The following is a 17,784-nucleotide window of genomic DNA, read 5'->3' as shown; positions in this document are numbered from 1 at the left end:
ATCGCCAATTCAATCCTAAATCATAACTACTATTACCACAGCACCATCCAAATTCTCTGGACTCCGGCCTAATCCTTGCTTCTCGGCAATGAGGCCGCCCACGATCAGGCTCAAGCTTTCGCCTCCCGAACCCAGGGCGCACTACCGCCCGGAGTTGAGGATGTGGAGACGGAGATGATGGAGCCATCGATATGCGACCTTATGGTAACGTATCAGGAAAGCACTCAACATTATCAGTTGGCTAGACTCGTCTATCTGCCCGTAGGTAAAACACTAAAAGACAGGAAATTGTCTGGAGGCAACTACAAACGAATATCTTCCCATTCCTCTTAATATACTCATACATAAACCCCTCGATATACTCTAGCTATTGTAAACTCTGCCTAGCAGAACCAGCAGACCTCTATCACATTTTATGGTGTTTCCCTCACATACCCAGGGCTTGCAAATCGCTATTCCTCAGCAGTGGGAGGCTTCGCTGCTCAGCTCGGATCCGTACGTGCAAGTCTGTGTCACGCAACGGGCAGAGGCAGCCGCCAGGATCCAAGGACTTCTGGCTACCTGACCACAAGTGGCCCCCTGCCAATTGACATTTTAGTTCCATTTTAATATGGTTCTGAATATAAGTTTTTTTTCCTCCTCCTGCAACTCTTATTTTTTACGGTTGTAGCTCCTATAGAAATACGCATTTGCAGCCAGTGAAGGGTATGTTTCACTCCTGAAGTTTTTGCACATTTGTGTGAAAGGTGATGCTGTATACACTTAGCAGCACAGCTTCAAAAAATTAAATCTGGAAAGAGGGGGGGGGGGGGGGTTGATGTCTACTGAGATGCATCTATGTATTTCTAAGGAATCATCCTTGACTTGCTCCTGACATGGAAGAAGGCTGTTGAGATTGTTTGTTGCTTAATCTCGTGCCTAAATGCACTATATCTTGATGTTTCTGAGCACGAACACGGGAATGCATGACTTTCAGTACTACCAGCGCAGCCTAGCGGCACGTCAGAATCGTGCGCATCTGTGGCGAGAGCAGCCTCCATGTGCGCGCCTCAAGTCACCAGAGCGTTCTCATGGGTGGCATTCTTTGCCTCTTTCACCTAGGATGCCTCGATAGTACCGCTTCTCGCCGTTGTGTTCGCCGGCAGACGCTTAGAGGATAATATGTTTGTACTAACTCAGTGCATAGAGATTTCAGTAGCTCAGAATAGACCTTTATTGATAGCATTTCTAGATTTCAAAGGAGCCTATGACAACGTAGACAGCGAATTTTTATGGGATATTCTTAAACACGAAGGCATAGATGGCGATTTCATGGAGCTGATAAGGGAGATATATAGAGACAACCAAGTACAAGTTGTATGGCAAGGTCGAAAAGGTAATGAAATGGTGGGAATTCACCAAGGATTGAAGCAAGGATGTCCTCTGTCTCCATTGTTGTTCACACTTTATGTTAAGGGCATAGAAAGACGACGGGAAAACAGTGAATTAGGGTTTGATTTATCCTATATGCGTAATGGACAAATAGTGCAACAGAAGCTCCCTGGACTGATGTATGCGGACGACATAGTGCTACTAGCGTACAATATAAAAGATTTACAGATACTTGTGAATATCTGTGGCCACACAGCGACAAATCTAGGCCTTAAGTTTAGCACAGAGAAATCAGGAATTATGATCTTTAATGAAGAGACGAATAATTACGTGGTGTCAATTCAACAGCAAGTCATACCCATAGTCAAGCAATATAAGTACCTCGATGTATACATAAACGAAGGGAAGACTTACTCAAGTAACCACCAAGATAATATGAAAATAAAGGGGAAGTGGAATGCAGCAATAATGAAACACAGAGCACTGTGGGGCCACAATAAGTATGAGGTGGTGCGTGGAATTTGGAAAGGAGTAATGGTACGTGCCAGCGCTGACGCTCGCAAATGCCATACTATGCTTAAAATCGGATATCTTGTCAGGGTTGGAAGTTAACCAAAGATCAGTAGGCTGGTTGGCTTTGGGAGCCCATGCTAAAACCACAAATGAGGCAGCGCAGGGGGACATGGGTTGGGCCTTTTTTAAAGTCAGAGAAGCACAGAGCAAAATTAGTTTTTAAGAAAGACTCAGGAACTTGGATGAAAATAAATGGGTGGCTAAGTGCACAAATATCTGTACCTGAAAAGCGTGGACACAGAATAGAGGAAGAGGTCATGAAAGTTGGCAACCCAGTACAGGATAATTGAAACTGTAAATAGACAACCAGGATTCATCCGAAAGAAAGAGAAATAGAGACAGTGAATTGGATGCAAAAAATTGAAACAAAAAGGACCATGGAGATTTAAAAGAGTGAGAAGAAAGAAATTAGAAGGGAAAATCTGTATCATAACACAAAGGGCAGTGTCTTGCTATTTGAGGCTTGAGCCGGTTGCCTAAGGACCAAAACATACCGGAACACGTACGGCATCGGGTGGCCGCCACTGCTACTATGGCGTAGACTGGCAACGACGCGTGTTGCGGCACATATATTTACGTGAGTCGGTGCTCTACAATCGGTAGTTTGTGCGTTCGTGTTCGGGAATGGAACCTGGGAATACGTACGTACCCGGCAGCTTCTTTGCCGTAGCGAACGGGTGGACGAAAAGCCCAAACGAGATCAAGATGCCAAGCAATAATCAGCTGAGTGCTTTCTTGGCGGCATGTGGATCGAGGTTCGCAAGACAAACTGCGAAAGGGAAGAAATTCACCGAAGAGGGTTATGTGTGCAACATCATGTTTAATAAATTGTGTTTTACATCCCCCATATGGACTTCTCCGAAGTATATGCCTACCGTCAATGAAAGGCGGCTACTACATAGTACATGCGGTCATAGAGGAAGGAACGGGCGACATACTGGCAGGCCACTGTCTCTGCCCAGCCGGGTGAGTAGAAGTTTTGTTTATCATGACATCTCGTATGTCTATACGTACTGGCTCTCTGGTTTTACCGTTTCGTGTCGTCGCCAGGCCGAGCTTTGGAGGTTTACTGTGTTTAGAGTGCGTGGGCTCGCTGAATGGCAGTGCGCAGCAATTGGAACGCGATACTCTGAGCATGTGGCTGCAGGCGCTTTTCGCAGCACTGGTGAACGCCAGGTGATCGCTGGGGGGCCAAATGCAGTCACAACGCATGTCAAAGGGTCTTGCTTTCATCGTATGCCCTGATGCCTCGGCTATGTGTCCCCAGCGCGCACCGGCAGCGCAAGAAAGCGCCTGCAAGCCGTGTTCTCCGATGTCGCGTTTCGAAAAATCGCTGTGCACTTGCATACTTCGGCGTGTTCGGCGCGCGTATCTCGTGGCTAGAGCCGTGTCAGCTACGTAGTGTTTGCTGGCATGCACGTCGCGTACGATTCAACTTTTGGTCAGCTGGCGCTAAGGTAAAGCGGCATGCCGTTCCTGTCAGGGTCTCACTTGCGTCGCCAGTGACACTTTTGCAAAATTGAGTACCCGCGCGGTACCACGAGAGACTATAGACAAACTTTTTAAAGCCAGTGGTCAATCACTCTGTTTACTGCAGTATTTTACATAGGACCCGTAGCTTGTTTTCATTGCAGTCAAGTTTGGCAAGGTTTATGCAAGACTATCGAGACCTAATAGTTCTTATGCGCAACGCTATCGTGGCTACTTGCATGCATGTGTGGTAAGCAAGTACAGTCAATCATAACAGGAGAAATTTGTGCCCAATAATCACTATTTAAAAGCATGTCTAGGCTGTCTGATGCACGTTGCCCAGCCCTTGCTCTATGTTGAATGCCTTGCAGATCAGCACTAATAATATACACTGTTACCATGATTCCTACAGCCTCAGTGGAAGCTGCCAGCACGTTGTTGGCCTGCTGCTCACAGCTTGCAACCTGGCACCACAAGGAGAAGACACAACATGTACGGATGTCTCCTGTGCATGGATTGTGCCCCCTCAGGGTAAGAAAAATGCTGTACACTGCTAAGTGACGTTCCTCCTGTCTGTATTCCAAAGTGTGCATCTCTACCTAAAATAGTTTAAATAGGAGCTCTTGTAGTCAGTTATGCTCTCTACATCTACCCAGTCTGCCGATTTCCCACACTGAAGTTGCTGCGTATTTTATAGCAGAGATGGCGGTATAGCCGAAATCTTAGCTGAATATTATATACCTTCAGCAGGATTATTAACTGCTTATGTCAAACATAGTTGTTGGTAATCTAGAGGTTGCTGGGGATATTTTTCAGTGTTTAAGCTGTTTTTGTGCTTGTAATCTGTATTTTCAGCCAAAAAGCAAGAACCAAGCTTGCCGCTTTCGGAAATTTTGTTTGAGAGCAGCAGGAGCGGGAACAGAGTTTATCATCCCACACCTGGACTGTTGCCAGCTGACCCTGCCAACTTCATCAGCAACTTGCAAGAAAACTCTCCGAGCTGCCTACTACTGCGCTATGCAAAGAAGATCAAGGCGTCAGACGAAGTACATAATATCTTAAACATCATTAAAAAGAATGTGACACCGTGTCTATGGACGAGAAGCTAAAAAACAGACAACAAACTGATTTTCAACTTGAGTCTTTTTATTACAAAACAGAAATGCATACATATTGCACAATGCAAAGCGAGAGCCATGAAATAACCCAAGAACAGCAGCACAGAGCAAATATCAACAATAGCGACCTGCTTTCGTCGACATTGTATGTCTGCGCACTCCAAATAGCACTTCTTTCCGCAATAAATTGATAGAGGGTTTGCTTAAATGTGATGTGCCTTTCGTACCATCTCGACTGCTTTTATGGTTTCACATGCACAGTGACCATGTTTGTTCAAACAAGGGTGTGCAGCAAACAGAGGTCAAACAAGGGCATGGCTGTGAATGGCTGAAAACTTTTTTTAGTATTGCGCTTATTATTTGCGCTTGCGCTGCGGTAATTTGTTATTTGCCCATGTCCCCCCTTTAACACTTTCTCATCTAGACTCTGTATCAGCTGCCACAGGAAAGAAGATCCTGTATACTACTTGCCTTCGGCATTTCACGTAATGGTTTAAGTGCCTGACAGTGCATTAGTGTTTGCATTTTATAACAGGACAGATTTACATATGAAGACAGGACAGTTAGTGTGAAGCAGAAAAACTACTTGTACTCATACATGCTGCCCCATCTTCCTTAATCAGTGCAAAACGTGGTGCATGGAGGGTATTACTGATACCTGGTCATGTATGTGAGCTTCCCTCTCCACCCGATTTCTTTTCTATTTGCCTGCTATAACTCTTGTTCTTTTTTTGTGCATTGCTTTTGCTACAGAAGCAGGTATCCTGCTGCCTTGAGGTGACCAACCAGTGCATTGAAGCTATCAGCTACAATGTGATTGCACAATTTCTCCAATGTAATTGTAGAACATGTCTTGACGATGCCTCTCTTTACCAAATTCCTGCGAGATGTTGCGTAAGGCAGCCGTAGTTTCTAGCTCATGCATATAGCATATATGACTGAGTCGTAGCCCTTATCGCCGCGTTGTTAACCCACCAGATAATCCACAGTGCAGACACTGGTACCACAGAAACACATGCATACTACCCAGTAGCGCACCCAGGATCTCTGCCAGGGGGGGTTGACAGTTTGCCAATACCTTCTAAACAGCACTAATTTCAATTTCTTCACCGGAAATTGTCAAAAATTCACTTTTTGCGAGTGTGCAGACGACTGCACGTCTTACATCTTAGTTGCAGTACTCAAATGCGCAAGGAAAGAGAAAGGGTTAAACAAAAGGGGGGGTTAGGTCGGCCTTGGAGGGAAGAGGGGGGGTTACAACCCCCCCCCCCCCCGTCAGTGTGCCACTGATACTACCATGTTAGCTCCTTTGCTCTAACTTTCATCAAACATCATGATGGCCACACAAGAAGTATGTGGTGTCGTATTGAAAACTAACCATTTTCTCTCTATGTTCATTTCAGAGCACAACAGAGACCATCGCTGCACAAGTAAGAACAAATGATGGATGCTGCAAGCAGCCATATATAGCCGACAGTGAAGATTTGCTGAGCATGACAAACTGGAGAATTATTCAGGAGACATTTGATGGTAAGAATGAACACATCGAAATTCATCAGCATAATGTTGAATTACATAGGCACATAGTTTTATTGAGCAAGTGTTATTTCATCAAAATACATGGAACTAACACTATGTGAAGTAAACATGCAGAGGGAGCACGTGCTTAAACTGCTCCAGGCCGAGTGAAACCAGTCATACAGCTCTTGCATAAAAATAAGACCTTACTGTAATAATGGTAAAGTAAATAGCACAACTGTCAATTTGTAAATATTACACTTGCCTAAGTGATTAGATGCAACTCAATGAGGCTAGAAAGCTACAGAAAATACTGATGAGAGTTTAACTGACAACTGGGCTAGTTGGTAATCATTCATTACAAGTACATAAGTGGAATAATAGATCAGGACATGGAAGGAAACAAGACATGCACCAATGTTCTGATTAGTCAGCGTGTTTTCTCTTAATGCAGCCTTTTCCATATTTGCATTGACTGAAAGTGTAAACCAAGTAGCATTAGTTGTATTGCTTCCCTGCAGCTGATCACCAATTTGCTCAAGTTAGGTCACACTTTTTTATGTCTTATGCTTTTGCAGCAATTCAGCCCCTGAGCCTCGATGACGGGGCAGTCATTTTAGAAAGCAAAATGGGCCAGGCAGAGAACGAGAACTGGCATCAGGAACGTATTGGTCGGCTCATGGCATCAGTGTTTAAGAGGTTGCTGCGGTGCAGAAAGCCTGATGGTGCCGCAAGGGACGTAACGTATCCTTGCCAAGTGAGCACCAAAGCCATGCGATATGGCAGGATTCAAGAGGACGATGCCGTTAAAGCATACGAAGAAATAATGGCATGCAGGGGCAGATATTTAACTACTGCATATACTGGGTTGCATGTTCATCCCCAGCACCCATTTATTGCTGTCTATTTATTCCAACACCCTTGCCATTCATCCCCAGCACCCATTTATTGCTGTCTATTTATTCCAACACCCTTGCCATTAGGCAAGGGTGTTGTCAAAGCAGCAGCTTCCGCAAAGTGCTGTTTGAAAATATCTGGTGACAATATAGAACTGAAAAAAGATCATGCATATTATTACCAGATACAAGGTATGATGGGTGTCACAGGTTTGAAGTGGTGTGATTTTGTAGTATGAACAAATGCTGGAAGTGTAGCAGCCTCAACACATGTGGAGAGGACTCCCTTTGATGAAGTTCTTTGGTGTACAGAAATTCTGCCTGGGTTGCTGCATTTCTTCAAACATTGCATAGTGCCAGAGCAGCTCACTCGCAGAGTAAGCAGAGGACTCCCTCTTTACAATGAAAAAATATATTGGATACAAAAAGAACACTGCATAATGCATCGTTTGGCTGTGTTAAGAGGACAAGGCCTTCAATATAATGTGCAATAAATGCTGGTATTCTGCACCAAAAAGGAGTTATTTTTTTCTCTGCTGGAGTTTGTGGCTCATAAAAATTATGTTTACAGAAATTTGGTGCCCTGAAATGAGGGCAAGTACGGCATTTTGCAGTTAGTGTACCAGTGTGCATAATAGCGTTTCATCATGCCGAGTTAATAATAGGTGTCTTATAGACCAATTTTCTCTTCGGAACTTGCGGAAAGTAGGGGGTACCACTTTTAGTCCAAGAAATACGGTAGTTGAACAACCTTCTACAGATTATAGCACACGGAAACTGGAGTACTGGACAGTACACGCTACTGCACGAACTATGCAACAATCACATCAGTAGTGCATTCCCGTTCTGCTGAGCAATTACTTGAAAGAAAGTACTGGTGAGCATGAATGTAAGGGAACTACAGAAAATTTTCATGCCAGTTAACATCCGAGTCTGACTGACTACGAATATGAAACGAGAATGTTCCAATGCAATTGCTTATGTGTTTTCTTGTCAAATGAAGTGTGTGCTATATTTGATAACTTCATGTACAGTGCTCCTAACTTATTTTTGACAGACTGTTTCTTACGAAATTTCGTTTTTATGATTTGACTCTTAGGCTCCAATATGTTTGAGAGTTTTCTTGTGTTATCTCTTTCATATTTTTTTATGTTTTTTGTTGCTTCACCTGCTGTATATTGATTCCTCTTGAGTGGAATGTATACTAGACATGACACTTGTACTTGTCAATATATTATTTGAAAATGTTTTGTGCTTCACCTACTGTGTCCATAAGAGGGCTGGTCAAGCTTTCCTAGTTTTTACCCTGCTCCTCTGTTGATGATGGGAATGTTGCTCTGTTCTGTTATAAATTGATAGTACAGGATCCATGAGAAAGCAGTCATTTAATAAAGACATTAAATGAGCTTGGTACCTTTGTGTGGTCGTTTTTTATTTATAGCTGTTATTTAAATGTTTACATGTGAATAATGTGACTCTTGCTGTATTTGTCACTACAAGCCTCTCTCAGCTGCATCTGTTGATAGAAACAGCATACTGTATGCCATGAACTATAGTATTCAGCATTCAGTTCCGCACTAAGCTGGTGTAAGAAAATGCGTGGGAACTACTGACAGCAAGTCCAGTAAGGCAACACACAAGGCGACCATTCGGGCCCTTGCTATTTATTTATTTTACATATTACAAGGTGTTGAACTAGAACTGTGCTCATTCACGGCAATAATCGGTGGCTGCAAATTAGACAGTAGCGCACAGGTCCTAAATATCTTGCCGGCGATGTCCAACATGTTTATAGGCACTGGCCTATCTAAAAAATGAAATTCCTTGATGCGCCTTATAACCCTTTCAACATGTATTCTAGCTCCAGCAATCTTTCGAGTAGCAATTACACCACTTGCAGAAAGCTGGTTTCCTTTCTTGAAGGGTGGGATAGAGATCTGAATGGTTGAGGGGAAAATGCTGTCCAAGTGAAAGCCTTTGCCTACCATTATGCCATCACCCGGTTGCAAGCATTTTAAGAGGCCACTTCTCTCCACTATTTCGGTGTCACTAACGTGACTGCCCCACAGCTCGGAAACAAAGCATACATAACCGTCAGGTGTGACACCTACAAGTGCCTTGAAGGTATTAAAATGCTTATAGGTTGAAAAAGTTTGCCTTTGTGCTTTTACCTTTGAGGACTTCTGAATTTTGACCTCAGTGCAGTGCAGAACTACTCTCGTGTTAGGGAAATCTGAAAATGCCTCTGGCATGTGTCGTTGTACTTCAGCTAAAGATGGCATCCGTGTGAAGGCAGAAAGCTCCTTATCTAAAAAGTTAATCCAGCTACAGAAAATGCGGCTCAGGCTAGATTGCGATATGCCAAACAACCTGGCTACTTCCTCTGCACAAACTCCCGTTCGTAGCCTGTACAAAACCATGAACAGTTCTTCTCGCTTTGAAAGCTGCCTGTCTTTGTCAATTTGCTGTTGCTGCTCATTCTTTTGGGGAACCCAGTACGCCATTCTCTGGGCATTCGCTTCAAGGTGTCCATACAAAGCATCAAACTGCGCTTTTCTCGTAAGTCCAGTGTAAAATTCAAATGCGGTACTATGAATTGTGTCCACAGAAAAGCTTTGCGATTGCAGCCTTTCACATCTGACTTCTAGCTCTTCAATTCTCTTCTTCATTGCAGTATGTTCTGCTAGCAGGCCGTTGAAACTGCTCGTGCTGACATTCTCTAGTTGTTCCTTAGCTGTGGCAGTAGTGCGAAGCATCAGCAATGCAGCTACACCTTCACACTCCCGTGATGAAGCAGTGAAACCTGTACATGCAACAAATGCAAGGCAGGTTAGAATAAGTGCAATGTTATTCACGCTTTGGAAATTACTATTTTGAATCGCAGGTGTATATCTCTGCTACAGTTGGACAGGTTCGCCTTGTTGGCATTCTAGGGTCTCCATCTATATAAACAACGTTGGCTGTCATGTATGCTTTTCGATATTACAAACAGTAATAGTCAGCGACAAGTCAAGCATGCAGGAGATGATTTTCCCAGAAAAAAGCATAAAGCACCTGCCCTTCGTGCCTTTATCCCCCAAAAAGTTTCCTTAGACTGCACTAGGCACGAACAAGTGCATCCAATGTTCAGCAACAATGATTGTGCTGCATTCATACATCACACGCACAAACAGTCAGAATGCCATGGAGACAAAGATAGCGTGCAGCATAAACTGGTAGTTTGTATAAGGTCTAAGAGGGGACCTCACTGGCCTGTACAAATTAGCAATACAAATTATAGCCCTTTGGTGTTCAGCTGTTTCTTTAGGTTCTTGGTTTCAACAATTTTTAAATAACCTGCTTGTTGGCTGCCCTCCACCTGTGTGCGAGAGTGCCCTGGTTAAGAAGCACTGCAAATAAATGACAAACTTGATTCCTTCACAGACAGGTGTCACTGAGCCCTGTCATTGACTATTATGCATTATGCAACATTTTAGATGGTTTATATATGTATGACAAGTGCTTGCCTGCTGTGCTCTCGGAAGCGGACATGTCTGTCTGTTCCATCTCCACAGAGTCTTCATCACCTGAGGAAATAATGTTGCATTTATGTTGCATTAGTATTCTTGCATAAAAGTAATATAGCCTAGTTTTGCAGAAAGCTTACTCACACTTTGAAGACGTCTCATTTGCCATTGAGTTCTGTTTTAGGTCTATCTGCTTCTCTGAAACAGCTAAATTTATAAAAAGGCAAATCATTCAAGTGAATAAATTACACATGGGCACTCGTACTAGCTCAAGTGAATCGCACTCATAGTCTTAATTTGTTTGAGATGCCTATATTTCTGCGTAGGTAACCTTAGGGAAAGACTAATAGGCAGATCATTATTGTGGATGGAATTAAGAGCAATAAAAAATGAAGGCTTGTCAAGGTCACACGACCTTTCTACATCGACAGAGCGTGGACTAGTGGCCAAAGAGCTACACATTACCACACCTTACAAAGCGTAGATAAATTCATTCCGGAAAAAGCCTGCACGAATGCATATAATAGTGTGACAGATGGATACCGTACCAATGCTAGGTAGGAAGGCGCGTCAACTCGTGCGTCCGCAGTCAAATAGTTCGCATTTCCTTATCATGCAAGCGCGAGCATGCCACGATAACGTGCTCCGTTCGCCTCCGCAAGACATACCTCGTCGGTGCTCACTGTGTTGTTTCATACGCGCTGCTGTGCGTACATAGCGTTGAAACGCGTCCTTTTTCTTGAACTCATCGGTGTAAACAAATAGAGATGGCACGTAGTCAGGGTGCCTGGGCGAGTTGGATGGCGATCCTGCAACACATAACCCCAGTGAATGTAGCACCACTGTGACTAGCCAAAGGGTGTACAGTACGTTAGACATTCACCAGAAATATGCGAACACCGCAAGAGTTATGAATCAATGCGCGGCAATCACGTTGACGCATAAAGGGCGATTTTTTTTTCTTCGCTGAACGGCTGAAATGAACCGTGAAGTCAGTCACGCACCGGGCTTGCACTCTTTGGCATTCAGTATATTCTATCGGTGAATGAAGGAGGTTAAGCACACTTACAAGGATTATTTACGGGTATATATTTGATGGGCAAAGTAAACAACAACAGCGCGTTGTGCCGAACGACACGCGGACCCGGCCGGGGCGCGCGTCCGTCGCCAAAGAGCGAGCCATAGCTCGCTCTTTTTGCCGTCGTATACCGTCCCTTTGAAGCAGAAGAGGTATACAGCTGTGTCGGAGGTACACAGCTGTGTCGTGCTGCTCAGAGCCGTAGCGCGAGCTTCATCCCTGTTAATACACGAAAGCAACAGCGGCACGCCAAGACTGGCAGTGCCGCACCGCTGCGCACTGAAAATAACTTGCAGCAGACGCAACATGCCGCATCAGTTACTCGAATGCATAAGCGACGTCGCAAGCAAAATGATCATAGTTCGTTTGCATACACACCTTTCACGAAGTGTTTTTCACACAGCCTTGCCGAACCTGAAGGCTCCCAGGGGCTGCCGTCTTCATTTTGGCGCCTCACAGCCCTGATCCATGCTTCACGGCGCTGGCGATCACGTTTCACCGATGGGAAGCGGAAGAAATGGATGTTGCTGCCGGGCACACCTCGAGAAGTACACCCATAAGCAGCACATGTTGTCGGCATCGCGCTGACAGGACCTTTTTGTTTTTTTATCAACTGCTCAGCCTCCAACACGACTGCAGGGTACGTACGCGGCCGGGTCGTCGACGACGCCGTACGAATTGTTTGTCAATCTGGCCGCTAGGGTTCTACGCATGCGCTGTAGGGTCATGCAAAAGGCGGATTCCGCGCTCGTTGAGAGAGAGCGCGGCAGGAAGAGCAGGCGTAAAGCCAGGCGCCCCTCGCCAGAGGAGGTGTTGCCTTCGCTTATCGCCTTTCTTCCGCCCATAGAGAAACTCTATGCTTCCGCCCTCTCCTCGCGTGACCGCCGGTGACGCGGGAGCGAAGCAGCTGGCGCCATCTTGTGCACGCTGCACCACCTTGCGATGCTCTCCCACGGCCGGTAGGGTGCCTCGATGTCCTCCTCGCCCGCCGCTCCGTACTGGCGGGCGAGGAGGACATCGAGGCACCCTAACGGCCGGGCTCGACTGGCGCGCGCGCTCGCGCGCGCCAGTCGAGCCCGGCTTCGCAATCGGCGCGCGGGCGGGATGCGCTGCGCGGTAATGGCGGCAGATACGAACTCGCGTGGGCAAACTTTTCGCTCCGTCTCGGTTAAGGGCAACGTAGGGACGCAATTTTCACGATTATTCTGCATGAAAAACACCCCCCAGAAGCAAAATTTCAATCGTTATATCCGATATGCGGTGAATAACATATCGTTATATATATATATATATATATATATATATATATATATATATATTTTCGCATAGCCCCAATGCATAAGTTGATACTCTTAGCTCGACTCATCGTTATAACCGATATATCGTTATATGTGGACTGCACTGTATACACAGTGTCGCCCGTAGTGCAAAGCACAGGCGGCGGTATCCAGCGTAGTATAATGTATCCTCACTGAAGGCCATCCCACAAAAAATGTCAGAGTTCTTCAATCAAACCAGTTTCGACATATTGTTTTTAGAACACGACACTCATTCGTGGTACGTACTTTCATGGAATTTAAGCACGCCTGCCATGTTTGCACGTCTGCCTTTCATTACCGTGCAGCGTCAAGCTGAGCGAGTGCGTCATGAAGAAGAGCTATGCGTCCTCAAATTGCAGATCATAGCTCGTGAAGCGCTCACTAGAGCTACGACTTTCGGCAGCATCTATCCGATGGTGAAGCTGTAAATGGGGTTATTTTGCCTCGTCTTCTCCGCCTCCCGCAATCAAGTCTTTAGTTTTGAAAACGGGCGATGAGGTGGCTCAAGGTTGCTTGTCGCGTGAGCAAACATTGTATGTTTTGCATGACCACGAAGCCCACAACGTTGACAAAGCTAACGCAAGAACTGCCCTAAGCCACAAAGATAAATCACAAGAGTTGAACTGTGACTGCGGAAGCGGTCTTTAGGTTTTGGTTGTTTGTTGGATTCATGCACTTCAACCGAAGAGGCTGCTGTGCAAACGAAAGTTAATGTGAGCCCCGTTTTCCATGACACTAAACAAAACGCAGCCTTGTACGCGGGTATAATCAGCAATACAGATTCCCGGCAAACTCACCCAGCCAAGTTTTCTCAGTCTATGAGAATGGACTCACCCATGATGTCAAAAGAAATGCCTAGTATCCAGTCAGTGACTCCAATGGTACATGACGTAAGTGTGAGCACCCTATCTCAACAGCTTATGCTAATTTCAACATGTCAGGTGAACCCAAACTACAACAATGAACCGCCTGTAAGACATAATGAAGGCCGTACTCACGCACCTTCACATGTTAATGGAGACGACCAGACGGATGTCTGGAATCTTCCACTGAATCATGAAAAAGTTCATTCGGGGAATTCGACAGCTTATTTCAATTCTAAGATCCCAACAAGATCTAGGATACCAGACAATCGTTTTGTGCAAGCTTATACCACGCACATAGGAGTGGCTGACCTCACACGACGCAGCACATCTGGCGTTGCTTGGCGTGCGCGGTTAACACTACGTGGAAGACTGGTAAGCAGGAGTGAGATATCCGCGGTTCGGTTAATTTGGGAGCGGGTAACATAGTTGGGTCTACCTGTAACGGCACGCTCTACTCCGGACTCTGACAAAGATGTGAATGGTTTCGTGTTTCTTGGACACTATTTTGTGCCATCGTGATGGCCGCGCACAGTGCTGCAGTTTTGTTGATTAGAACTTTGGATTGTGTTAGAACTTTCGATTTTTTTTTGTGAGAACTTTGGTTTGTGTTCCGAAGTCTCAACGTGTTTTGTGATCAGTGTGTGCTCGTAAATTGTCTGTGGACCACGAACTTTTCTTGAACTATCTGAACGTGCCTGCACTCATACACACCCTCCTCCTATGTTTGGAATAGTTGCGGGCAACTATCTTAAGTGGGGGGCACTTGTGATGATGTGGATAGTGGCGTGTGGTGGTGACTACAAGAAGAAAAGTGATGATGGTGATAACGGAAGAAGACGGCCACGTGCCACGAACAAAGAAGCAGCACGAGAGCACGCAGCGCGTGAGAGCGAGCGGCAGCCTCGAATGTCAGCTCGCAGAAAGGCGGTTCAAGGTTCGGGTACCGGCGGCTGGGTGTCCTGCTACCGTGCGGACCTGGTCGGAGATCCAGCTCGTGGCTATGCTTTCCTGCGCACCAACGGTCTGCTGTTATAGCGGCCTGGTGCAGTGCTTCATGCTGGGGACCGGGACGCCTGAGCTACCTGCCTGCTGAGCGAGCCCGATGACTGGCGAGCGGGTGTCTTGCTACGGTGCGGACCTGGTCGTAGATCTCGCTCGTGGTTCTGCTCTCCTGTGCACCAGCGGCCTGCTGTCATAGCGGCCTGGTGCAGTGCTTCCTGCTGGCCACCGGGGCGCCTGAGCTACCTGTCCGCCGGCCGGGCCCGCTGTTCTAGCGGCCGAGGCGTTGCAGGTCAGACGTTACTGGCCAGTTACAGCAGTGGCCTGGTGCTCTACCGGCCTACTGTTTCCCTGCTTCCACGTCGCGACAAGGTGCGGCGTGGTGGTGACGGCGTAGGACGTGGCCGTCGCAACATCAAACCAGCTGAGCTGGTGCCCGACAGCAGCTACGCAGCCACAACGACCACCGTCACGGGCACCGCAACAACGATGCACACGGGCGAGTGGTGACGCATGAGTGCTAGGCACATGTTTATATAGAAGGACAAACTTCCGAACTCTAGTCTGTGTGTATGTAAAACGTCTGTATCGTATTAGCGTGTCTGTATAAAGTCTGTGTTTCGTGTAAAAAGCTCCCGAGTGCCGTGTCATTACTGAAAGGATCCTGGGCCCAACGGAAACACCGTCAAGTTTGTTGTGTTTTCCATCACAACACCAAATATGAGTTTATTATAAGGCCACAGTAGGTCATTTAAGTAAGTGCTGGAGTTTTGAGAGAGAAGAAATTTGAATTCGGCTCCTTGTTTTCTCCTCAGCATTGCTGCGCACTGCGTGTTTACTGCATTGTAGTTTGTGATGCAATGAAGACAACGTTGCAGTGAAGACGAAGTCAGCGCTAACCCCCCCCCCCCCCCCCCCCCCCATCCTCCTCTTCTTTTTCCCTGATAGGAAAAAAAAACTTGTATTAGACAAAGTTTGCTTCGCTTAGACTCTTTTCACGCCAAGCTTGATATAACTCGGATTTCAGTGGCGTCAATGTACACGAAAAATTATCATCATCAGCATTGGCTCGAGCGTCGTTCGTCGTCCGCTTCCGCAGCCGGCTCGTTGGCGCCCCTCTGTTTGTGCTCGTGCTCGGCACGCGCTCGTGCCACTGCTCACGCATTCGTTGTCGTCATCTGCTTCCACAGCTGGCTGCGTTGCCTCTAATCATTCCAGCGTAGAATTTCAATTCTCTTCTGTCGTCGTAATGGGGAGGTCGTGTTTTTCATTGCTTGAGGCCGTATCAGCCATTCATTGTCTTGAGTAACGGACAGATTTAATTTTGAAGCAATTTTATGGAAATACATCCAGAATGTGTATCAAGCAGCAACACACACACAGCGTTGCAACTGTGAAAAAAGTGTTCTTTATTACGCGTTCTTCTCGACGGGCCGTGTTGCCAGACGTCCTTGGCGCCCGGCCCCCTACCGGTACAGAATGAACGTGCTCGGGAAAGGGCACGTTGTCGACGTGCCGATTCTAGCGTGAGGGCTTCCGAAGCCCTTGGCACTGAGCCGTGCTCCCTCAAGGGCTGCAGAAGATAGCGCCAACCTTACCTTTCTCAAATGAACCACTTAGTTCCGAAGCCCAGGCGAAACGTCAGCGAAGAGCCGCGGACCCCGAGTTGCGAGAGCGCGATGTTGAGGCCAAATGTCAGTGTCGTCTTGGCCTCCAGCAGGCCACCCGACAAGGGTGGTGCACGCCTCGGCAACGCTAGCGCCAACTTCCCCGGTGCGACGGCCAGGTTTCAACGCAATCGACTTTCTAAGCCGGAACTTCGGAGCCAGCTGCAGTGTGTGTGACCGGTTGTGCTTCGAGCAAAACGTGGTACTCGTCAGTGCACTTCGTTCGGAGGAACACCGAAGAAACATTGGTGCTCTTTGGCCATTACTGGCCCTAGCGCCATAAAACACCCCATGTCACCATCGAAGAAACACACGACAAGCTTCGACAGGGTGCGACAAATATACTGATTTTTTCCATAGATTTCATATCCCGCCATCAACTTCGCGTTCATATCTCTCGTGGCCTAACACAAACCACTGAGTCATATGCAACTGACTCCTGGACTCATTAAAAATAAAATGCATTTTTAGATATCTTCACACGCTCGATTTTTTTGGTTGTTCTTGTGAAACAAAAATCCTGGTGATTAAGCTTTTGCTTCATAATTCTTTGAAATGAATCAAATCTCCGTATTTTTGTACATACTATTTCATTCTATATACACATCAAGTACACGTCACAAATATACATTTTTTTTAATGTTGCAAGGATTTTTCACCTATATTTTGCTTTTGTCCTGCGCCGAAACCTCTTTTACTGTATGCATTTTTTAAACAGGGGCCATAAACAAGGAAAGAATGAAAGTTTTGCAAGTTGGTAATGATACATGGTACTGAAAGGCAGGTGTGAAAACACGCATACTCGTGTCCGTGTTTGCACGCCTGCCTTTTAAGGCCATAAACAGTTGTTAAAGCATGTAAGAGAAGAGCGAACATTTTTATTGGAATAGGAAATGTGTCTGTTAGACATTCCATCTTGTTGGACATTCCGTTTCGGCTGGATATTCTGTCTCGTTGTATTTTCAGTCTAGTTGGACGTTCCGTCTCGTTGGGCATATTTCGTCTCGCCAGTCATGTGACCCATTGGAGATTCCGTCTCGTTCGACATTCAGGCGCTGAACCGATGGTCGGACTTGCGGCGAGGGAAGGCGCCGAGGGAAAGGGCTCGGGCACCGGGTTGCGGGGAGGGGCGGAAGGGAGGGGGGACTATCGCTCGTTCGGTCTTTCATTCTATTTGATTAAACATCATCGTCAATAGCTCCTGCATATCTTTTTTTCCTTCAAAGGAGGTGACAGCTGATAAGTGGCATTGTGCAGCCGCAAGATCAAGCGGTGTGTTCTCGCCCTTGGTGTCTAGGCTAAAAACCATGAAGTATCATATTTCACTGTCATTTCTTCCCCCGATTCCCTTGATACAGCTGCTAAAAGAAAAAGAGGCTGTGCAAAAGAAGCGGCATAGTATT

General features: G+C 46.2%; 3 protein-coding genes across 18 annotated transcripts in view; 1 reads left to right on the top strand and 2 right to left on the bottom strand.

The window, feature by feature from the left end:
* Positions 1-7,910, top strand: part of LOC125941562 (uncharacterized) — a 138,288-nt gene extending 130,378 nt beyond the window's left edge. Inside the window, exons 3-4 of one of the 3 annotated variants that reach the window (XM_049659091.1) lie at positions 5,936-6,062; positions 6,629-7,910. In XM_049659091.1, coding sequence (XP_049515048.1) covers positions 5,936-6,062; positions 6,629-7,185 — 684 coding nt within the window. In that variant the 3' untranslated portion in view covers positions 7,186-7,910. Of the gene's footprint in view, positions 1-3,567; positions 3,946-4,288; positions 4,461-5,935 lie in introns of those variants that run through there. The other 2 variants (XR_007464449.1, XR_007464448.1) reach the window with 2 other exon arrangements.
* The window catches only part of LOC119436607 (nose resistant to fluoxetine protein 6-like), a 211,581-nt gene that overhangs the window by 105,537 nt on the left and 88,260 nt on the right, over positions 1-17,784 (bottom strand). The window lies entirely within an intron of this gene.
* Positions 8,385-12,203, bottom strand: LOC119436299 (uncharacterized). The gene is made up of 5 exons (XM_037703117.2): positions 11,909-12,203; positions 11,121-11,261; positions 10,597-10,659; positions 10,453-10,512; positions 8,385-9,749 (listed from the first exon to the last, which is right to left on the bottom strand). Exons 1-5 carry the CDS (start codon positions 12,108-12,110, stop codon positions 8,620-8,622), a joined length of 1,596 nt encoding a protein of 531 aa, XP_037559045.2. The 5' UTR covers positions 12,111-12,203; the 3' UTR covers positions 8,385-8,619.

The sequence above is a fragment of the Dermacentor silvarum genome, chromosome 1 (assembly GCF_013339745.2).
Source record: "Dermacentor silvarum isolate Dsil-2018 chromosome 1, BIME_Dsil_1.4, whole genome shotgun sequence".
NCBI classification, from domain to species: Eukaryota; Metazoa; Arthropoda; class Arachnida; order Ixodida; family Ixodidae; genus Dermacentor; species Dermacentor silvarum.
This window is presented reverse-complemented; position numbering and strand designations above follow the sequence as displayed.

Bases quoted from the DNA above. Each gene is read 5' to 3' on its own strand.
- LOC119436299 (XM_037703117.2), bottom strand. From the start codon at position 12,110: ATGCCGACAACATGTGCTGCTTATGGGTGTACTTCTCGAGGTGTGCCC. The intron at 11,262-11,908 runs GTGTGTATGCAA...TATGTGTTGCAG, and splicing joins TGAAAAACACTTCGTGAAAG to GATCGCCATCCAACTCGCCC. The intron at 9,750-10,452 runs GCAAGCACTTGT...TTGCATGTACAG, and splicing joins CGCTTCCGAGAGCACAGCAG to GTTTCACTGCTTCATCACGG.